The following is a 23,532-nucleotide window of genomic DNA, read 5'->3' on the forward strand; positions in this document are numbered from 1 at the left end:
TTTATAGAGAGCTCAGGGCGTGGTCTCCCTGTGCCTCCTCCCGAGGAGTCCCATAGTCTTTCTTTGTTTGTCCCTGCTCGTCTGCCTCCTGCGTCGGGCGTCCTTGAACAGGGCCAGCTGTGGGTCATCATCCTCCGCACTCTCGGGCTCACACAGCTGAGAAGAGGTCCCCGGCTGAGGGCTCTGCAAAGCCTCCAAATCATCATCATCAGCCGGTTCGTTTCCCTCCTCCCCCACATCTGAGTCCTCCGATACATCGGAGCCGGCTGTCGGACCCACAGGCTGGCCCTGAGTCACAACACCTACTTTTTCTCCAGTGCCTCCATCCAGGGAATATAACTGCTCCCTTTTTTTCCTTCAAAGTATTATCCATGAAGTTGGCTGGGTTGAGAGATATCCCAGGAAGTCAAAATACAGCTTTAGGTGACATTGTCAATTTCAAGGGAGTTACAGGGTTGTGGGTGATATGTTTGACCTCTCCAGCCAGCGTGGATTTGTGAAACTTACCATGACTCATTAAGTCAAACCACATTGTCAAATCACGACTTATTAAGCAAGTCACATATAAGCAGGCCAGCGATACAGTGTCCACATCTTTACTGGGAAGCTTCACGTCTATAAGGGGCATATTAGCATGGATCATCTCTGCTTATACAATACCACTTTGACTTCCAGCTGTTAAATTCAAGCGATTGTCTATAGGTAGTCCTCGACTTACGACCACGATCGAGGCCAAAATGGAGCAAGACCGTAGTTGAGTGCGTTTTGCCCCATTTTATGACCTTTCTCGCCACCGTTGACAAAAGTGAATCATTGCAGTTGTTAAATTAGTAACATGGGTTGTTAAGGGAATCCGGCTTCCCCCTTGACTTTGCTTATCAGAAGGTCACAAAGGGGGATCACGTGATCCCAGGGACACTGCAACTGTCATAAATACAAGTCAGTTGCCAAGCGCCTGGATTTTGATCATGTGACCCTGGGGATGCTTCAACAGGCGTGTGAAGAACCACTTTTCCCAGTGCCGTTGAAACTTGGAATGATCACTAACTGAAAAATTGTAAGTCGAGGACTATCTGTATGGTAGATGAAAACCATGGTTTAGTAATTGTGAATTGCCGTTCTCTGCTTTAGACGTCCCAGCAGTTTATTATTCTCCAAACCTCCCCCAAATAGAAGAGAGATTGAACTTTATAGGCCTGTACCACCACCTCCTCCATCGTTGGCAGCGATCTCTTTTATTTCTTGCCTGTTGAGTTAGGATAGAGTTTGCCATTTCTTGTTCCCGTCTGTGTGATTTTTTTGGCTGTGTTCCCCCACCCACCCACCCACCCACCCACCTTATCAACATGCCAGGAAACGGCAGCCTTCTCCCCCTGCTGTATACATAGAACTTGAAGACACAGTTCTCTCTTATTACGAGCTAGTAAGAACATATAAGGGGTTTGCTGACCCAAAAGGCTTTGTGCTGCAGTCTTTAACGCGTCCCGTGCAGAGCCCAGAACGCCGTGTTATACGATTCACTTGGCTACCAGCACCGCCGAGTCCTGCTGGCAAATCCATGGTTCCCTTTCCCTATCTTACGTAGCGGACCCTGCATAATCAAGGGGAAAGTCTAGATGGCCAGGACAGTGGGATAGTGATCGCATTTCGGCTTTTACGTTGCTGGCGCTTTCACAAAATGGCCCGTCTACCAGAAGGCAAACCGGCAGGATTCCATGACCCATCCAGAGCAAGAGAATCAGGTGGAAAATTGTTCCGAGCTCACACAATCTGGAAATCGCTAACGTTCTCTTTGGCTTGATTTCAGTGTCAGCTCTCAGCTGCCTCCGGTCTGCAGGCCCACCAGCTCTTCCGGCTGTACAAAAAAACAAACCCCAAAGGAGAGTTAGCTGCTTGATTCCTCTTTTCGTGACTTCGGCACTCAGCTTCATAAACTGATTCTGCCCGCCTTAGTAGGCAGGGACTTTGGCGGCAAGCATCTTAACCACAACAGATGCCTGTTGTTTTCCACTAGCAGCAAAAACTTCCACGCCTGTTAGGTTGTAGTTAAGCTTTCTTAACCAGGTTTGGTGCGGTAGCTAAGATGTGGCAACTAGACTCCCAAGCCAGCTTTCTCCAACCAGGAGCGCTTTGAGATGGGTCAGGGACCACAGTGCTCGGACTTCAGCATTGATTTGACATTGTCCAATGTAGGACGCGTGCCTTGCGTGATGACCTTGAAATGACTTGGTTGGCGGTCTGCCGATCATTTGGTCTGTGACCTCCAAAAGCAGTTCCCCGTTTGTCTGTTTCACACGGGGAAACCTTTTGTGGTTTCACACAAACGCCCTTTGTTGTGTCAGAGCTGTGAACCCTGGGTCTCTGGTTACATCCAAAGATTAAAGGCCGCCAGCCTCTTCCCTCACTCGTGACTGCTTATAACCTAACTGCCACGAGGCACAATTGAACAAGCTTAAAAGTGCAGTGTTTCGGTTGTCGAAGCAGCTGTCCATCTGGAGCCTGACTCATTTCCTAAATTTAGCCCTGTCATTTGCATTCGGAATGAGACAAAATGTTCTCGCTGGAATTCTCAGTTGATGGAGCAAGAGCGCATTGTGTTAGTTTGGGGGTGTGTGGAAGACAAATGGTGGAGTTTCTGAGAGCTGGTTTCTGTTGCCGGTCCTTGCTTTGAGTAAAAAGAACAAACGTGTTCCCTCCCTCGTGGGGAAAAAAGCCCCATTTTAACAGAAAAGGCTTAATTTCCTGCATGCTTCAAACCAGAGGGAAAATGAAGGGTGCAAACTGCTAAAAACACTATTTGGCACTAGTGCCAAAGTGTTTCCTTCTCAGCGGTTTGTTAAGATTTCAGTTTCTCCTCCTGATGGGATAGACAAGGAATGGGCTCTGCTCTGAATGTTTGTGTGTTTTTTTTTAAATAACTGGGAACAACAAGCTGCTGTCCAAGGTTTCAGCAAGATGGGCGGCAGGTAAATTAATTTTATGGGGCTGCCCACTCACTCTCAATGACTCTGGGTGGCTTACAAATTTCATAAATAAATTCTTCAGACTCGGTCTTCCCAACGTCCCAAAGAACCCACTGCCTCCTGCCCCCTAAGCCCGGCTTGGCTTCCCATGTTGGCTGAACCCAGCCAGGATTCTGAAACTCTAGTTTATGCTTGTGTGACACCCAAGCACGTTAGGTTTCATTCCGTTGAACCAGTTGTGATTAAACAGTGGCTTTGTGTAATGCACAAACCAGGCACAGAGGTGTTAATATCATTGAACAGCCGTACATACCACGCTGTCCTCCTCCAGGATTTGAAAATGCCATCCTAGGGAGAAATATCTGGGCAGTGCCACAAATGTGGCCTTGAATTAAATTCTTCTTGTGAATGGAGTATTCAGTTAGATGCTCCCTTGCATTGGCTACAGCGCTGTGTAATTTCACTCAGAGCTGCCTTAGGGAAGCCACCTCTAAATGATAGGGGGCATCTCTCCTTGGGGCTGATTATCTCCACTTGGCAGTAAATGAAAATGTGGCTCCTTTTTTCCCTCTGGGCAACTTCCAGCAAAAAAAAGGTAAAAAATATTTGAGGAAACAGTGCGATTGATCTGATGCCTCTTCTCAGAACTTTTGATTGACCTGAAAAAAGACAGCAATATGGTCTTTAAGGGAATCTGGAGATTATGATAGAAATCAGAAACTTTGAATTAGTCCTTCTTTACTCATGGGGACTAGGGCGGGGGGGGGGATTGCCCCTGGGCAATATACTTTACGTATCAAAATCCAGCTTCTGGGAGAAATATCTCTTGAGCTATTTCAGCCATTTAAAATTGTTCACAATGTAGACCCAGGCCCTGTCCTCAGGGTGAGGAAGGTAAAAGGGAAACCAGGCAGACAAGAGGTGTGCGGTGGTGAAAACGGGGGAAATTTAAGGAAAGGGGAGGTGTAAATAAATATTTACATCCAGATTGGGTGAGGTTAACTTCTGTGATGCTGAGGTCGCTTGCCCCTTCCCCGATCTGGATGCCTTGTGACTCAAAATTTCCAGCTGACATGGCCAAAAGAGTAGCTGAAGTCTTGATGAAGTTTGGGTGAAATTTATATACGATCCTTCCATGGAATGAGTATTTTTTGCAAGCTCCTGTTCAGGCAGCCTTCCCCCCTTTGAGATATTGCTTGGATGCCCAGGGCGGCATCAGTGAGACCCAGCACAAGGTATGCTGTTGTCCCACAGGCTTTCTTTCCTCTTTCTTCCCCGTTTTCTTTCCCTCTTTTCCTTCCAACCTGAGCTAAGGAAAGAAGCACAGTGCAAAGAGCTACTAGTTTTCCAAATTACTGGGGGTGGGGCAGGGGCATCCAGAAAATCTTGTTTGAGGCAGGGCTGAGCAGGACAGGACAGAAATTGTTCTTAAAGGTTTTGCCTAGAAAGCCGATGCTGATGCTTCTGAAGTTGGCACGATCTTTTCTCTAGCCTCTGTTTTAAGTTCTGAAGCTCAGCCTTCTTCCTTCACCTTCCTCTTTGGTGAGACGGGGAGCTATATGAATTTTTATTAATAAATTCTTAAAGCGTTCTATCAGGCTGATTGCACTTCTGTGCTTGAGAAGATTTCCACCCAATTTAGAAGGTGCTGAGATAACAACAGTTCCCCTGATGTAATGTGTGGGTTGGCAAGAGGGGCTATTGCTTGTTAGTGGGTCGGGGCACGTGCTGCAGTCTTTGTAGCACGTTACAACTTGGGGGTTCTGGCATCTCCCATGAAAAGAGGCCGCAGCTGTGTCCACATTGCCACGTACGTGATTTTCTCAAATGTTTGTTGTCCTATATTGCAGGAATATGGGTTGTGGGTGGGTGAAATGGTACCAAAACCAATAATGCACCTCTTTTTTATAGTATATTTTTTATACCGCCCCAAACTAACCAACGCTGATTGTCCATAGCAGCTGCGCAGATCCTGATATAGTCTGTGTGGACCCATTGAGATGAATGGAACTAATCTCCATTGTGCATTACTTTATTCACCTTTGTTTTTTTTTGCTGCTTGTGTTGTGTAGGATGGAAATCTTGAGTATGGCTCAGTGACTTTCAAAGCGAACTTCAAAGAAGAGACTAGGTCCACTTGTTTATTTTTTTTTAAATAAAAATAAGCCATGGGATTTGTGTTCATTTATAGTTTGTACTTGTTTTGCTGTGAAATGTAAAAAATCTTAGCAAGCAGGACACAGAGCTCTATTTATAGGCTGTGCTTGCAATTTGCGTGCTAAATTTATCCAGAGTTCCTTGAGACGATCACAAATGTAGAAATGGAACCATGATCACAAACTGCCGGTAGCTAGTTAAGTTTCTTCTTTGGTGTGAGTGCAGATGGTTGGGTTAACTGGATAACTAAACTATGAGTATGAGGGCCTTGTGGATGAGAAGGCAGTTCTGGAGCCAAGTTGGCTTTGAATGGTTGATATCTTGGCACTTCTTAGGTGAGTATGTTACTCGGTTCAGACACCATCAAACCAACTTTTGTTAAGTAGGTAATTAAAGGATGTTTATACTTGGCCTGCAAAACTCAAGACAGTGACCAGGTGGCAGCAAAGAGCTACACAAACCTAACTCTTTTCCACCATCTAGAGCTTGTTTTAAGCAATGCAGTCCAAATAAAGCTAGCAGTCATCCAGTTAGGAAAAAAGTTTATTCCTCCTGCCTTTAGCAGAGTTAAGACTTGCTTGACTAAAATGTTCCATTCTGTTGCTGAAAGCCCAGCCGCTGATGGTTAATTAGGCTTAAAAATTGTCCAACCTTTTAAGTGAAGAGAGGTGATCCCACTAAATGAATACATTTGACCAGAGGCAGCTATTAGTCAACATATTAACATGGGCAGAGATTTGCTGCTTGGGTGAACAGGAACATGTAGGCTTTATTTAAATTAGAGGTTCTTTTACAGAGCAAAGAGGAAAAAATACTTCTCTTGTACAATTCACATTTCTTTGGTCTTTTCTCGGGAGTCATAACAGCTGAGGAGCTCCTGAGCATACCAAAACTAGGAAGTAGCTTTATAAATTTAATTAGAGAACGCAAGGACCAAGCAGAACACCGTCAGAACTTAACCGTGGCCAGTGGCCAGTCTAAGTAGGCTAGCCCTCTTCTGCAGTGTTAAGCATGATAGACACACCAGTGCCCAAATCCAGCCATGATTGTTTTTAAAAACTCTCATTTGTTAAAGGAGTCACGATGTCAGGCTTGCATGCAGTTTAAAACCTTCATGACTGCACATCGCACCGAGCCCAAAGCAAGCTACGTTATGGCTTCAGCCAATCGGCATCTGTACAGCAAAGCAGGATTATCCTTACAGTTGCAGCTCAGGTGTGTATTTGAAGCCCGTAGCTGACATTGAGAGTGGAGGAGGGGACGTGGAGGGATGGAAGGGCGAATCTGAAAGCTTTTTTTTTCCTCTTCTTCCCCCAAATCTCTGATGCCAGGAACAGCAGGCCAAGCACTTGTAAGAAATGTGCGCTTTATAGGCAGAACTGCCGGGAGTGACAATGTTGGGAACTTATTCCCAGCCTAGCTGAAGGACACTTGGTTGGGGAACGACGTCTTTTGAGTTTTTGAGGGTGGTGGTGGTGGGTGGGGAGAAATCAGCATTTAGATCAGCCGGGCTGCGATCCGAACCGATGGTTCTAAAAGGGGGCCTCAAAAGACACAGCCGCCCAGATCTGAAGAAGAGTTGAAAATTGCTTTCCTGTGTACAACCGGCCCTGAGGGCTGGGTATGCATTATCCTTGCCCTTGGACAGAGCTTCCTAATTTGTGTTGAAAGCTTGCCAGCGAGCCACACTGTTTGCTTACTGTTTATGCAACTGATGTTCTTTGGGTCCCGCAGAGATTCATTAATGCAGTTCCAAAGAGCCCGCTTCTGGGGAGCGGGGGAGCGCCTTAAGAAACGACAGAGCCAGCCACAAACAAAGAATGCGCTCTCACGCTTACGCTCTCCTGCCCAATGACTTCACCGATTTGCCGGCTGATGCTCCAGCTCCTTTCGATTCGGTCCCTTTTCCCGTAATGCTTGAATAGAGGCAAGCAAGGGAATGAAATGAACAAAAAGCTGTTCAGATGCTTGAACGAAATGGAGAATAAATGTGCCGCCGCTGAACCTGTGGGGACGTGGATTTGCCATGTTCTTAGAACAAACGCAGAAGGAAACCCTTTGAATCAACCCGGGGAATTGGGGAAAATGTTTACCTCTGGCCAGGTTGCTTCATCTCATCCGCACTGGGTCGAGCAGCAACAGCTAACTGTAGATAATCTGTGTTTGAGAACCAGAGGATATGTTTTTATTTCTTTTTTTTTAAGAATTACATGCCTAAAATTTGCAGCAAACGGCAGGTGAGGTGGGCGAAGACTCCTGTTTCAACTAACCAAGGTCTTGTTGTAACCTTAAATGGTATCTTGATAGCTGTTGTCAAAGTTCTCCCTTAATGTAAGGTAAAGCACAAGTAGGATACCGTTGGAATTATAAAGCAACAACCCGCCAGTTCTGGGATTTGGGTCACCGATCATCAAATGTTGTGTCCATCAGCCCAATTTCTCTGCCACTGTCCCAACTAATGGAGATCTCTTTTTTTCCCCCTCCCCTTTCTGTTTTTCAGTAAACGTGGTTTCAGCGTCCGATCCTTTGGTACCGGGACTCACGTGAAGCTGCCAGGACCCGCCCCAGACAAGCCCAACGTTTACGATTTCAAAACGACATACGATCAGATGTACAGTGACCTCCTTAGGAAAGACAAAGAACTGTATCCCTGCGGAAGGCCCTTTCACAGTCGTGCGCTCTGCTCTTTTCCGAGGCGTCTCTGTGCTCCTTTGCATAAGGAACACGTGGCTACTTGACTCTGGCCCAGTCTGGTGTTTCCAGGTCTCAGCAGCAGGTGCTCCACACAGTAGAAAAGGGCTGCTAGCGCCACCCCTTAACTGCCGCTGAGTAGAGCAGTTGTGCGACAGGTTGGTTAGAGCAAGGGGACGCCGGTGTCTCTCTTTGGGTACAATTGCCTTTCTGTGCCGACGACGCTAGGAAGCCCCTCAGTGTCTGGAAAGGATGGGCCCGTCGGTCGTCGGCAGTAATAAATTGGGAGACACAGCCTTGAAGTCGAGCTTTTTGGTTGAGAACAACCCTACTTCCGCTGTCCTCTCTTCTGCCTTGGGAGTGTTTCTCTCCGTCAAGTCCCCAAGGCCAAGGCTGTAGCTTTCTGGCTTCCCCCACATAAAATCCCAGGCTCATATTTCAGTTCCTTCAGGTAGGGCTGCTGGGATAGATTTTTGTCTAATTCCCCCCCCCCCAGGGGAGCTCTTTAGTGCAGACAGACTGAGCTGAGGCACCCCATGGTTCGTGTGAGATGACTTTCTGTCTCCGAGCCTACTCGGGCTCAAAAAAAGTTTTCTTCATCCTCGCCTCTCCGATCCTCTTCGCCTTTTTTTCCCACGCCACCTTCCCCAGGACCAGCTAGCGAATTGCTTTGCTGTACAGGATAGCTGCCCTCCGGTTTCTCTCTCTCCCTTCCCCCTCATGTCCTTCCAAAGAAATTGGAGAGAGGTAGAATCCCCATCTGATGTGGGGCCCCGAGGAAGGCCCCTTCCCTGAGCCAGGAACAGCTGGACAGTGGTTGCCTCTCTTCAGCTCTTGTCCTTCAGTGCAGACATCTTGCATTCTAGTATCCAGCTCGGCCTTCTTATCAAGCATCTTTCAGGGTTGAGGACCCAGCCTGGGGGGCCAATAACAGGAATTTGCTAGGCAGGCAGTCCTTGAGCATTTCTCTCCCCCCCCCCCCAAGAATCTCAGCCGACAAACCTTTCCCCCAAAAGCTCCTGGTCTTCTGAGGCAGGGAGTTGGGAACCATTTAGATGGCATGCTTGGTTGGAGAAGGGCTTCTCTCTGCTCAAGTCAGGTCGTGTAATTTCAAAACCAAGAAGAGCTTTCGTGTTCTTTGGAAATAGGCCCCCGGTCGAGAGCTCTCAGATCCTTAAAACCTTTGTAAATATCATTGGCCAGGGACAGAAGAAGGCTTACGTAGGAAGAGGTCTGCCTTGCATCTCTCTAGGGGCTTCCATTGGGCGTTAGTGGCGGGGAAGGCTACAGCAGAAAGCTTTCACCTCCCACCCTCACCTTTATGTTGTTCTTCAGGCCCCAGCTGACCATAGAGCTTGGGCTGGTAGGGCAGACCCCAAAACAGGTGCTTTTGGAGGGGACTGGTTTCCGTTGAGACGTGCTCTGTGACTGGCTCCATGAGACCTTTGGCGGGAGGCATCTGATCCTTTGACCCTGTGCCACGCTCATCTGCTAGGCCGCCTTAGTTCTCACTGAATTGATAAGCCTGCCATTTCAGACCATGAATGGGGTCGGAGGTTCCTGTGATGGATTCCCAGATGGATCTTTTTCACCAAAGACCGCAAGGCCTTAAGAAGCAGAAATTGCTACCCTGGGGGTGGGGGGTGGGGGGCGGTGGCAACGCCTACAGGGGACACAGCGTGCCTGGCTGAGGAATTCTGGGAGTTGAAGTCCACAAGTCATAAAAGGGGCCAAGTTTTTGAAGACCCCTGTTTTAGACCTGTTTGGAGCCATTGGAACCAATGGCCTTCACTATGGCTGGATTCCACCATACTGTGATAACCAATCTAATGCACATGCGCGCACACACAGCAGGCTGACCTTGAGCAATGTGCTTGGCTTCCTAATTAATTAAAAGAAAATTAAACTAAAAAGAAATTTGAAAATAAATAAATAAATCGGATGGGACACGGAGCCTGAAAAGCGCCACACAGGGCACTAAGAATTCAGCATGTTGTGTGAATGCAGCCATTCCGGTTAGTGGATATAAATTCATCTTAAGGAGGGTTGAAGTAAGCCATAGCTTAGCATGTGTGACCCGGCCTTAACTAAAAGTGGCCATTTCCACACAGTCGCACACAAATTTTGGAGGAAATGCTAAACCTTGTCTCCTCCGGTCTTTACAAGCTACAAATTTCTCTGGACAGCCAGATGTTTCAAGCAAACTTTGGATCGGGGGTCCTGTAACCATGTGTTTCCTACTGGCATCAAACCTACAGTAGGGCGGCTAGCTACACATCGTCTCTCCTGATGTGTCTGTCTCTCTCCCACTGAATGAGTCACAGATAAACCTAGCAAAACTGGGAATCTTTTTCCTTAATGTCCCATGTTTTCCGCATTAAGTGTGCTTTGGGCAAGAAGCTTTTGGCCATAACAAATTTCCACCAGTAGCCTTGTGTAAGACCCCCTTGTTGGCTCCGAACCGCAGACTTAACATGTCAGTGAGAACTAGCACACAAAAGCTTTAGAGAGGAAAGATGGGTCCCCTGTGTCCTGGATACAATCGGGCTATACTTCCCCCCTCCCCAAGGTTGCAGCCTTGATAGGATGAGATCCATCATTTCCTCCCCTTTAAAATAATGTTAGACATTCTGAGGATCTGCTGACGGCTGGCTTCACTCTTGTGGAATGATTTGTTTGTACTGAGCACTCAAACACGATTAAAAAAAATGCCTTTGCCCCCTCCCCCCCCGTCCATTCTCTTGGGGTTGCTTTTTATTTTGGTTTTGGTAGTTCTGCTCTTGAAGGGGCTGTCTGAGCACCAAGCAAAGGGTGGGGGGGACATACGGACCACTTCCAAGGTGTTGCAGAAGACACCTGGAGGGCAGCAACTGCAAAGTCTTGCACTGATGGTCAAATGCTATGGGAGAGACCCTCTTTTAAGCTCAGGGTTTGGGGAGGGGGAGCTTGGCTGAATCTGAACAGCCGCAAAAATCTCCTTAAAGCAGGGTGGAGACTGCATCTTGAGCCAATCTGATTTCAAGATGGAGGACGTTGCTGGAGTAGAAGGCCACCCATGGAAGCTGTTGGGCATTCTTTGGGCCTGCTACCCTTCTCTGCTTGCTTTCAGACCAACAGCGGCTCCTCCCGCAGGCCCTGAAGTCTGAAGCAGCAGACTCTTGATCCACGGAGGGGGAAAGAGTCCCCCCCCCCACTTCCCCCATGTGTAAAGGGAGTGTTGGCCCTTGCTTTGATTCGAGGGGACCTTCCAGGCCGTGGTGGATAATTTATGGTGAGGGTTTGGCTTCTTTCCCTGCTTCCCCTTCCAGTCTGCGTGGTCAACCAAGAAATCGCCCAGGCTACCCAGACAGGAAGCGCCACAGCCAGGACCACCCAAGACAGTAAGGTAAAAAAAAAGCTGCTTAGAATGACAAAATGTGTATTCCCCACCCACTCACCTACCCACCAACCCCTGGAAACCAGCACCAAGCGGCCGTTCCATTTCCCCTCTCTCGGAAGGCCCTCTGGGTTGACAGAAGTCCTGCACTACAGCTGCAAGGGATGGTCCTCAGGGATGAACTTGTCTTAAGAGCGTCTGGGAGGCAAGGTTAGAACAGAGCCCTTCTTTTAAGTTTGAAGGAGAAGCAGGCCCTTTTGTGACTCGCCCGTAAAGTGAGTTGCCTGGGGAGTCTTTTTAATTCCCAAGCAGCTCTCAACGTGACACTTTCTTTAAAAGGAAAGAGTAATGGGGTAAAATTCAAGCCTGAACTATTGAGAGAGGCCAGAAATTAGGAGCTCAGAAAACTTGTAGGAGAGGACCAGGCTGAGCCCGAGGGAGGGAGGGGTCAAACACGTCATCAGTCATGAGTCCCTGCGGGCCCACAAGGTATCTTGTAAGTCCAGCCCACCTTGAATTCCTTCTTAACTCCCACTAATTTTGTTTGAACGTTAGTAGTACAGATTCTTGTAGAAGTGCCCGAATCTCCTGATTTCCCCTGGTGCTTGACACCACTGTTCCTTTGACCGCCTTTTGCACAAACCCATGTCTGTGACAGGCTAGCAGTCAACAGGGAGGAAAGTTTGCAAGGAAGATTATGAGGTAGAGTGAGCCATTGAGGGTCTGAGCCCAGATTTGACCGCTCCTGATTAGTAATTGCAATATAATTATTTTTTTTTAAAATGGACCCCTGCTCCCTCTTCATATCACACAAGTTTTAAATTTGTACATAACAAGAGCAGCACCAATGGCTTTTTTTGGGGGGGAGATTTCAAAGGAGGCGTAGATTGCTCCCTTCATTAAGACATTTGCAAGATGCCATTTTCCCATTTGGGATCACTAACCCAGGACCAAAATTGACCAAATGACCCATGGGGTTCCAGACTTCCCTCTTCCAAGCTGTTCCACATAAATGAGTGAGAACCACTTATTTATGGGTTTAAATTCTGATTAAGAGATTCCCTGATATTTTCACCTAGATCTGCAACTTCAGCAGTTCTGATTTTTAGCCTGTCAGAAGATTGAAATTGTTCATCTGCCTTGAGGAAATGGGAAATCTTTCTGAGATGGTTGGCTCATTTCTGGGTTTTCTCAAATTACCCAAACACAAAAGAATGCCCCGTGGTAGAATTAAATCAAGGCTTTGGTCTTTGCATTCACTGCAGTATAAAACTAGCTGGCTTTAAAAACTGCCAGGAAGTAAGGAGACGCTTCCTAAATTTGGATTTGCCAGTTCAACCCAGAAGTGTATCCTGCACCATTGGGCTGAAAAGAGGCCTGCGGAGGTGGCATATTTGAGCAAAAATTAAGAGGCATAAATGCAAAAAAAAAAGAGCTGCTAAGCGGAGCAGCCAGAATATATCCAAAAAAATTAAAATAGCTTTACTAATAATTTTATCTAGCTCAGGAGACATAGTTTTCTTTCTACAGGGGATTCACAGATCCCTTTAATAGGGCACAGGCCTGGCATGGCTCTGCAATTCTTGGATGACAACTCCCATCGTCCCTTAGAGCTGGGCTGGACCTCATGCAGGTTCAAACGTCACCTCTTCCTGGGAGTTGACCTGGCCACCAATCTCATCCAGTGTTGGAGGAGACTGTTGTACTTTCCTACACAGGTGTGGGAAGAATGTTTCCATGACTGGTTTTCCAGAAACACTTCAGTTCATCCTTTTATTAATCATCCCACAGCCGTAATTACACAAGCAGGAGACCTCACTTAATCCTGGATTTGTTTAGTAGACAAAACAGGCACTGCATCTCGTTTTCCCTGTCAATCTTCCCGAGCCAAGCGTGGACAGTATTGGGTTGAGTTTCTAGAATGGTGGATTCTGAAGCTGGGGTACGTTCCTGGCCTAGGTCAGCCTACAGTCCGGCCTGGGAGAAGACCCAAGTTCTTGTTCTGTGGACCCCAAGACAATGGACCTTACTATGCATGCCGAAGATGTCAGATGTGGTCCCAAACCAGGTTCAGCCTGATGGAGAAAGATCTCTGCGCTGCCGTGAGTCAGTTGCCATTATCAGTGGGCAAAAACTGACGCCAGGACTTTTTGAAGCTAGTGATAATCCAGAGCCAGATGAAATGTGCTTTTAAGTAGTGAGGATACTTGGAAGATCTTGGAATAATCGTTCCACTCTGACTTGTTGCAGTGACATAACCAGATTTCCTCCAGCAGCCTTCCTCAGCCTGCTGCCCTGCAGATGTGCTAGTTAGGAATGGGAATACAAGCCTAGTTCACGGGAAGGCTAGCTTGCGCCGTTTGCCCCCAAAGAAGTACATTTTCAGTAACTGGGTTTAGTCATCACCCTCAATTGCAGACTAACCATGAGGCTCTAGTGTGGCTTGTGCAGATCCAGCTCTTATATTTACAGGAAGTCCTTGAGTTACAGCCACAGTTGGGGCTTACCTTCCACTGCTAAGCGATAGGGTTGTTAAGTAAGTCAGCACATGACCACACCCGACTTTACCTTTTCTGTGACCGCCGTTAAGCAAGTCCAGCTTCTCCAGGCAGCGTTGCTTGCCAGAAACCAGCTGGGAAGGTTGCAGACGGCAGTCACGGGCTCCCCGGCATGCCGCGACTGTCACCAATACATGCCAGTTGCCCAAATCACGGTAACGTGATGACGGGGACGCTGCAACAGTTCGGTGAGGGTCAATCATAAATCGATTTTTTTTTAAAGCAGTCATGACCTCGGAACGGTAGCTAAATGACCAGTGGCCGTAAATCGAGGACTATCTGTAAGTTAGCGAATCGGGCAAAACATGAGTTAGAAGTAGCTGAGCCAGCCTCGGGCAGAGACAACTAGTAAGAACAATTAAGGCTAAAACCAGTCTTGCTTTTAAGAGATGAGAAGTTAGATTTAAAAAGCCTGAGAGAATAAACAGAGGAGAATACTTGCGGCTCAGGTGGAGGGTAAGGCTGGAGGTTCCTCCTCCGAGCTTGTGAGTTGGTTTTCCAAACGTTTCGTTTCCAGGCTAAGGAACATCTTCAGCGGAGTCAGTGTCCGTGTTCTTCTGTTTATAAGGGCTTCGGGCACGGCTGTGTCAAATGAGGCTCAGACCTGAAGCCCTTATAAACAGAAGAACACGGACACTTGACTCCGCTGAAGACGTTCCCTAGCCTGGTAACGAAACGTTCGGAAACCCAACGGAGAACAAACCACCTCCCTCAAAATAGACTCTTAATTCTTGCTACCTTGACGATGGAGAAGGCATCTGGTGAGCCTTTTCGTTGCCACCTAATCTCTAGATGTTCTCCTGCCATTTGCCTTTGGCCCTCTCCCTCCAGAGACCTCAACGAAAAGCTGTAATCCAGAAGAGAGGACTCCTACCGGATTCTCCAGGATTGCCGTTGGTTGAATTGCTTTGGAATTAGGACTCGGGGCCTTTGGAAGAAGAGTTTAAAAACCTTTTTGTTCTCTTCTGCCTTTATTTCCTCCTTGTTAACGCAGAAGCAGAGGAGAGAGGACGGGTCTCCCACGCTGGGGGCTTATCCTTTGGAGTAGAGATGCAAGATTCAGCCAGGGGAAGGAAATGGGATTGCTTCAAGTGCACATTTTGGCATAATTAGAGCCAGGTACAGTAGAAAAGCAGGCGACCTTTTTCTAGACGTAGAGGAAAGACGCAACGGAGGGTTAGCCTTTGGGGCAAATTCTCTGGCTTTTACCCAAAACTCAGCAGCAGATTTGTGACGCCCTTCTCCAAGGGAACCAAAGAGGCATGTTTCAGTTTTGTTGTGTTTTTTTTTAAAGTAATATATCCAGAAGAAAAGCTTGGGCACGCTCACCTGCCATATTTGTAAGGCTTTGCCTATTTAAGAACGCACTTGGTTTGAGCTACCATGTTCAAAGAAAAGAGAAATAATTGAGAAAATGGTGAGAAGCAAACCACTTTTTTCCCCTTCTTCTTCTTCTCCTCTCTCCCTGACTTTTTCCATTATAGATTCCGGGCAGGCAAAACTAAGCAATGACATGTTGATCTGGTTTTTGTGTCTTGCTGCCTTTGTTTCCGATGCCATTGGCACCTCCGCAAGTCCAAAACGCTGATGTCTCCCCTCTCTTCGTTTCTCCTGGCAGACCTTTCCTTTCTGATTGGTTGGACTTCAAATCCCATCAGGCTCAGCCAACGCAAAGTTCACCTCCGGAGGGCACCAGGCCGGGGAAGAGCAGTTCTAGGTTGTCTCAAATTCACACGCAAGGACTGGGGAAAGATGCCTTGTTTTGGGGAAGACAGTGCGTCATCTCATGGCCTGAGAAATCCGCAGGTTTTCCTTGAGGGAAAAAAATCCTGTCACGTTAAAAGTTTTCCCGAGAGGAGAAACTTTGATGGGCAAAGAGGTTTTGAAATGTAGGAGAACCTTTGCAAGAGTGAAAAGCCAAAAAAACAAAAAAGCAGTGACTGGCATGGGGCAGTTTGGATTTTCCATCTGGCGGGTTGAGAAAGAGCCAACCGAAATGAACGCCAGTCCGCAAGGAGTTGATGAGGACAAGAAAAATGAGACGGTAGGAAGAAGACTTTGTAACGTTAAAGCAGATAATCCGCAGGCTCAGTTTCGATTTTGGCAAGCGGCCCTCATCGTAGTCCTTGCTGAAATGTTGATAAGTTGTTCTAAATGCTTTTGTCTCATTCCTCCTCCCAGCTTGGCCTTGTTCCTCTGGGCCCTGCGAGAGAGAACACATTCTTTTTCCCACCCACCCACTTCCATCGTTTGAGATAGTCCTTGGGATCTGTGGAGGGGATTCTCCTAACCATCCCTTTCTTCCTGAGACTTGGCAACCTGCCACACTAACGTCCTTAGGATGCCTGTGGAGATTCTGTCATCCCGGTCATGGGTTATCTGAAAGATGCTTTTTTCGAAAGGCATCTGGACTTCCTTTGTTTTCCCTTGAAGCCCTCTCGCTTCTCATCATCCAAGGAGCTTCATCGACTCTGAACTGACGAAGCTGCTCGGGTGAGAAGTGAAACATCTTCCAAGTTGGACTGCTTCTCCCAGAGTGCTTTGCCATCGGTTAGGCTGGCTGGAGCCGAGGTGGGGGTTGAGGTCCAAAACATCTCGATGGCTCGTCTCTTCCGTAGTTAGCACGGAGCGTCCTTTTTAAACAGAAACAGGGCCAAAGCATCTCAGAAGGATTTCCATATTTTAGGTTAGATGTTAGCTTTGCTCTAATCTTTTAACTGCTGTACTATTTTTTTTTGGGGGGGGGGAAATGCCTTTCTCCTGATCCAAACCAAGCTCCTTCTGACCTTGGAAGGTGCTTCCCTTTCTGACTTGGCGCCTCCCACTCAGTGCCTTAGGAAAGCGCCGGAATAAGAGCTTTCATGTTCTCCCTATCTTACATCGTGATATCAGCGTCGATGCTCTTTTGGGTTCATTTACCTATTGAGATTCTCTCACGCAAGTCAGCTGGCACTTATCTCCCGCCGTAAGCCTTTGGCCTCTCGTAGAAATAGCAGACTTCCTTCGCCTGCTTTCTTCTTTTGGCATACAGGGCTAACGCTCGCCTCCTTGCCCTCTGTTCCCCTTGTTGGCTGTGGAATTCGCCTCCTGCGAACCATTATTGGATCCAAGACGTCAGCTAGGTGAATGTTAATCATCCACAGGGGAAAGGGGCAGTTGGGACGGGTGGAGAGGATTTACAGCAGTACCCCTCCCGTTCCTGCTTTGCTTGGAGACTGTTGAGAGACAGCAGTCTAGCAGATGTTGGAATTCAGTTGCAAGCTTACATCTTCCTCCGCTTGTAGAAGTACTCTCAGTCGGTAGCTGCAAGGACCCCTCTTTGTAAGTGAAATTTTAGGAGCTCTCGTGGGATGTTTCCACCGCCCCGTAGGATCTGCACCACACGGCAGGATCCCCCACCTTAGATCCCCTGGCAGCTTTGAGGATAGGGATGGGTGAGATTACTTTGCGAGATAATTATTGGAAGTGTGTTTTATTGTCTCATCATTTTTTTGAGTCTTGTTTGCCACCCAAGGTTGCTTGGCTATATAAATTTAATAAATATAAATCTGCTAAGAACTGGAGGTTCTGGACCAAATCTGTCTCTGGGCAGTTATTCACCCTTTTAGGCAGGTTGATTGGATCAACTCGACCCTATTTACTGCATTTCTGGTTGAGAAATGAACGTTTAATCATTTGAGAAGTGACCCAGTTTCCATCCTCTCCGCCCCTGGAACTGAAGAGAAAAGACTTGAGTGTTGGTTGCTGCCAAGTTGCTTTGATCTGCAGTTGAGAGCACGAGATCGACCCAGGTAAGCTTGGAGACCACCTCAAAGGTGGGACAGATCCAAAGGGTCACTCCTCTTGGGGGACAGAAGAAGGCGAGCACATCGGAAGGAGGTTAGATGGGAGGTTGAAAGTGAAAAAGAGGATCTTCCTATTTGTGGAAGACGGGGACTTAGGTTTCACCGCCATCTCCTGACTTCGCCTGGCTTGTCAAGTTCTTCCTTTGAGCCGCCAACAACGAAGGCAGAAGTTCTCTGTGGCTTTAGTTCCCCTCCAGAGATGGGCACACACCAGTTGAAAGCACAAACAGGATAGATTGTAGCCTTGGATTTCAATGTGTGCTGTCGATGCAACGTGAGAGAAAGCCACTTTTTAAGTTGCTGGTTTGATCCACAATGTCAGATGCTGGGTTGTTTTTTGTTTTTTTTTGTATTTGGCTTAATATGTTTCATAAACCCAGCTAGCGTGAGGCTAAACCAAGTTTTGTGGCTTAACGTGTCTTGGGAAGCTAGCCACTTGGGGTTCATTCAGCAAATTGGGCCTTCAAGCAACTCTGCCTTCCTCCTCTGAACTTGGCCTCTGGGACGTTGCGTGTATAAAACATTCATAAGATTTTGTTGTCAGAACAGCAAAGTCTGCAGTTCTTTAGGGAATAAGGAAGTCAGATTAATTTTTTTTAAAAAAATTCCTCTAGCTACTAGGAATTTATGCTTTTGGCACAATGAGAGCCTGGAGATGCCCTTGACTACTCAAGACACGTCTCACGAGGAGTCCAGCAGTGCATGGGGTTTGATGGTTGTAGGGATCTGATCTGATGCAGGACTTAATAGTTGGCCCAGTTCTTGTCTAAAGACCTGTCCTGTTTCTCAGCAACCAGGAGGTCTAGTGTGGTTGGTTTTAGAGGCACTATCTAACCATCTTGACTAGCAGCTATTGACGATCTTTCATCCTCTGTGCTTTTAAGCTGTCTGAGATGGCTACCACCGCATATCTTACTACAAGGTCTTTCATACAGAAACATGCTCTGCAAGCAAGTTACAGGACCTTTCCTCTACTTCCACCCAGCATCATTGGACGACCAGTCTTTCAAGTATTTTGAGAGAAACAATTCCCTCTTTGTTTTGTCTCCACTGTCCATTCCTCCAATTCTTGTCCCTCACGAGGCCAAGTTCTTCAACTCTTCTTTTGTTCCAGCACCACATTCCCCAGTTCTTTAGTTACTTGATTGAAGTCCCATGCCCAAAACCTAGCCCAACTGAATTTCACTTAGTTGCCATCTCTTGATTCCCCGCAGGGATATTATGAGGATGAACGGAAAAGGTTTACTTACTGTTTCTGCTTTGTGTGCAAAAGATACCATAACATCCTAGCAGATAATCAAAAGGAGACAAAGGTTTGGAATTGGTTGTGGTTATAGTACAATTGGGACGTTTATTTAATGACTGCAGTCCTTCAGACCACAAGATGTGGACCTTCTACTGTGAGGTAGGTAGACATCAAATCGTACCTTAGTTTCTTGACCAAGCAGGTCCTGGAATAAATAATCCACCTTATTTCCCCATCTCTGCGTGAAATTTGCTCCTTTCTGCTTGGAATTGCCCTTACAAATTGGTCAGATTATTTCAGCGCACTTCACCTCTCAAAATAGCCTCGTGAGACACCAGCCTTTCAAATACCAAGCCAAACCGGGGCTGCTCTTGTGTTGTGGAAGCCCTTTGTATCTGCCCCAGTCTTCGTGGTTTGTGGACCTTGCTCAATGGACCTAGTGTGTTGGCAAAGCTTGAGACTGACTCAATAAACTATAATTGAGCAGACTAGGTACGCTTAAACACTAGAACACCAAGAACCACACATTGCTTCACTGGTTGCTAAAGCCTTTCTCCCTCAACAAATGTGGGTTCTGCTCAACACAAGTAAGAAAGTCATCATAGAATAGTACTCAAGGAATGTGGAATGGTTTCCAGCTTCAATCAAGTGTCTGTTTTCTTATCAAATGAATGGTAGATCTGGGCTGGCACTGTCAATAGCTGCAGGAAGAAGTTGGACTCGTGTTGAGTCTTCAAATTGTCTCCATAAGTGTCTACAAGCCATAACTATCTGTAATCGTGGCCTTCGCCTGATCAGTCTCTGGGTTGCAGCAGAGATGTGGTTTTGCTGTTTGGGATTGTAGATGTTCCTCAACCTAGGCTGGCCAAACTCCCCGCGTAGGTCATTCTGGGATCTTTGAATTTGTTCAATTGCATCCTTAGTCATGCTAGAATTGATCCAAAGCTTTGCAAAAGCAAAAAAGGCTAGAATTGAGGTGCTGTCATCCAAGAATTTTTTTCATTTAAACATTGCCTTCCTTGGACCATGAAGGAATAAGCAATAATGATGATGTGTTTTAGAATAAGAAGATAAGATAAGATAAGATAAGATAAGATAAGATAAGATAAGATAGACTGAGCAAGGACATTTGTTATCCCATTATCCTAGCCAGGCTTATTCACCAATAGAAAGTTTCTGCCTTAAGATAAAAATGCCAACTCACTAAATATTAATATTAAAGCTTTTTAACATAGATAATTGCAAATCATCCCAGTTTAACAACATGGTGATCTAATCAATAAAACCCTATGGGGAATTGTTATTTTCCTAATTGTTATTTATTTATTTATTTGATTTATAGCCTGAGTTTTCCATCCAACCAGACAGTTGCCAGATTTCTAACCACTGAGAAGGTTAAAAGTGTGTCCTGCATTTCTAAAATGATACCGGGGCCTGGCAAGGTTTTTTTTCAGGGGCAACAGGTTTCCTGTTTGTGAAGTCAATTTAAAGTTGTTTCCCACCCACCCCTTTCTGGATTACTGATCCCCAACCGAGTCCTGTTTGCCATAACAAAAATCAGTGCTGTTCCACTTTCTGAGTTCCTTAACCCTGATCACTTCAGCTATACACAGAACGGGATTTTGCACATGTTAGACAGAAACAAACGGATCAAGCCGCGTCCGGAAAGATTCCAGAATTGCAAAGACGTCTTTGATTTGATCTTAACGTGCGAAGAAAGAGTTTACGATCAAGTGGTAGAAGGTAAGGCCTGGCCTTGGGGAGGTACAAAAATGGGTGAGTTGGATTTGCATAGAAAGTCAAGCTTTGGGCTTTATAATGCTGTGCGCAAATGACCGTGGGAGGCAGATAGAATCCTTCAGAAGCCAAAAGGGATTCTTGGCCTTTTGCTTTGATATATCAGCCTCTCTCTGTCCAACTTGCTTAAACGATGCAAACCAGACTTGCATAAAATTTGCAGATTTGGGGTCTTTCATTAGTTGGGTTTGGAATTCAAATCCTGGGGCCAAGCACACACGCCCAAAACATGCACGGTCTCCATTTGGCTTTCCTTCTTTGCCTATAGAAAAAACAGGTTTTTTCCTCCCCCCCATTTTCATAACCTTTCTCTCCCCCCCCCCTTTCTGTCATCCTAGATTTAAATTCTAGAGAACAGGAAACCTGTCAGCCTGTACACGTAATAAATGTGGACATTCAAGATAATCACGAAGAGGCAACCCTGGGCGCTTTCCTTATCTGTGAGCTGTGCCAGTGTGTAAGTCAAACCATCTCTCCCTGAAATTCTTCTGATGGCTCTGATCCCACACCCTAACCTTCTCGCAATGTATATTTTGGACTACGTGTCCCATCCACTTCATCCAGCTTGGCGAAGTGCCCTCCGCCGAAGGTTATTCTCCAGCCACAGTGTCATCTTCATACAATGTGCTCACGGCGCCCGCTGTGTTTTAAGTGGGACAGCATATGGAATGAAGCTTGGGGACTGATATTCAGCCCCAAAACACCATTCGTACTTAAAAAAACAAACAAAAAAAGACTCTTTCTCCCCCCCCCAATAATATCTGAATGAATTATCTAGAAGGAAGGAAGGGAAAAGAAAGGAAGGAAAGAAAGGAAGGAAGGAAGGAAGAAAGAGAAAGAAAGAAAGAAAGAAAGAAAGAAAGAAAGAAAGAAAGAAAGAAAGAAAGAAAGAAAGAAAGAAAGAAAGAAAAAGGCATAGAGCAAAGGGAGAACAGTTCCAATCATTTGGGAAGGAGAGGAGCGTATTTTTTGCTTATTGTTATTTGGCTGAGATTTACTTTTTTCATTTCTTTTCTTTTTTTAAGCAACTCGCTAGTCCTCATGGAGAGATGCTAAAAACAGAGGATTCAGATAGCTTTGAGGGCCAAAAAAAATAGAAAAATTGTCTCGGTCCTAAGATTTCTGGGCTCACGTCTGGAGGGGCGGGATCTTCTGTGTGTCTTTTGGAGGTGGGGGGGGAAGTTGGAAGAAAACATTTGTTCTCCAGTTTAAAGCAATTAAATAAATTTACCTTGTATGTTCCCCCCCTTTTTTTTCTGCAGATACAGCACACGGAAGACATGGAAAATGAGATAGATGAGCTATTACAAGAATTCGAAGAGAAAAGTGGGAGGACTTTTCTGCACACAGTCTGCTTTTATTGAAACCAATTCAGACGGACCTGACCCATCTCCTCCAGGCCTTACATGCAGACCAATGAAGCATGTTTAGTTTTGATCCAACGGGACATTTTTTTTTCTCTCCTTTTGGAGAGTGAACATCCAACCCAACTCACTTTCTCGTTGCTTTTTTAAATTTCCTTTGGCCCGCTATTATTTCTTTTTTTTTTTAAATTTTATTAATATTATTATTATTTGCAGTTCAAGGGAGTCGGTTTCTACACAGGGATTCAGATGAACTCTGCCAAGAAAAATGAAAAAAAAATGAACTTCTGTCCCTTGAGGCCGGTTTATTTAAGAGACTTTTAATCCCCTCTCCTCTGCCCCTTTTCCGCTTCTACTCTGGCTACCTTACTTGAATGTTTATAAGTAGGGTTTTAATTATAAAAAGAATGCTTCTCTAAAAGATATCATTTATAGGTGCCAGTATAAAATCTTACGTTATTTCGGTTGGTCATCTTATTGAGACGGGGTGGGGACAACCTGAACGGCCGGAATATAGAAAGATTTGACTGGAGCATATCTGTATAATAATAGCAATGAAATTGGAAGCCTGTAATAAATACAAATCGCCTCTACTGTCGTTTCTCCGGCTGTGCACGATGGATGGAGAAGACACTCTAATCTGGCGTTTGCGTAAGGGTTAGGGCCCTACTGCAGGTATGACCACAATCCAGCTCAAAATTCCTGTGGCTAAGCAAGATGTTAAGCGAGTTCGTGGCATTATTTTGCCACAGTTGTTAAGCGAATTGCTTCGGTTATTAAGTGAATTGTGCAGTCATTAAGCGGGTCTGGCTTCCCCCATTGATTTCGCTGGTCGGAAGCCATCCAGGAAGGTTACAAATGATGATCGCCAGACCCCACGACAAGTGCGGCCGTCACAAACGCACGGCGAGTTGCCAAATGCAAAAAATTTCGATCGCACGATCGGGGAGGCTGAAAAGGTTGCAAGTGTGCAAACCGGTCTTTTTTTATTTTTTCCCAGCGCGGTTGTAACTCAGGATGGTCACTAAACAAATGGTCGTAAGTGAAGAACGACCTGTGGCGATTTCAGGATTACATCTGTGTGCTTCTTTCGGCTTCAGTACATCTGTGATTTCCATTGTTTTCTTTCATGGTATTTGTAAAAATTACTATTACTAGAATCTATCTATGCAAGTTGAAGGTTTTGGGCAGTTACCTCTCATGGCTTCGCAGAGAAATATTTTCTGACTATCTAGTCTGGGCTAAGAGAGAATGACGGGCCCAGCGTCATCCAACTCTCTTCCATGCCATAGATAGATAGATAGATGATAGATAGATAGATAGATAGATAGATAGATAGATAGATAGGGCAGGCAGGCAGGCAGGCAGAGCTGTATGTTATCTGACCTGGTAGTCTCTTATTCCAGTATATACCAACTCTGCTTGGTTTTGGAGATCAGTTTGGGTTAATTAAATGTTGGACTGATTATGTATGACCAGCTCCAAAAGTACATCAGGAGAATCAGCAGAGGAGACAATTGTAGGTAGGTAATTGG

The 23,532-nt window shown here is 46.0% G+C and overlaps 1 protein-coding gene across 2 annotated transcripts in view; it reads left to right on the forward strand.

Annotated features, from left to right (window-relative positions):
- SSU72 (SSU72 homolog, RNA polymerase II CTD phosphatase) overlaps positions 1-23,071 on the forward strand; it is a 28,255-nt gene extending 5,184 nt beyond the window's left edge. Inside the window, exons 1-5 of one of the 2 annotated variants that reach the window (XM_081341547.1) lie at positions 6,202-6,335; positions 7,621-7,764; positions 20,440-20,579; positions 20,972-21,090; positions 21,896-23,071. In XM_081341547.1, coding sequence (XP_081197673.1) covers positions 6,217-6,335; positions 7,621-7,764; positions 20,440-20,579; positions 20,972-21,090; positions 21,896-21,997 — 624 coding nt within the window. In that variant the 5' untranslated portion in view covers positions 6,202-6,216 and the 3' untranslated portion in view covers positions 21,998-23,071. Of the gene's footprint in view, positions 1-6,201; positions 6,336-7,620; positions 7,765-20,439; positions 20,580-20,971; positions 21,091-21,895 lie in introns of those variants that run through there. The other variant, XM_081341548.1, reaches the window with a different exon arrangement.
- Positions 23,072-23,532: the final 461 nt, after the last annotated feature.

Source organism: Vipera berus (assembly GCF_964194415.1).
Source record: "Vipera berus genome assembly, chromosome: 17".
In the NCBI taxonomy this organism is placed as follows: Eukaryota; Metazoa; Chordata; class Lepidosauria; order Squamata; family Viperidae; genus Vipera; species Vipera berus.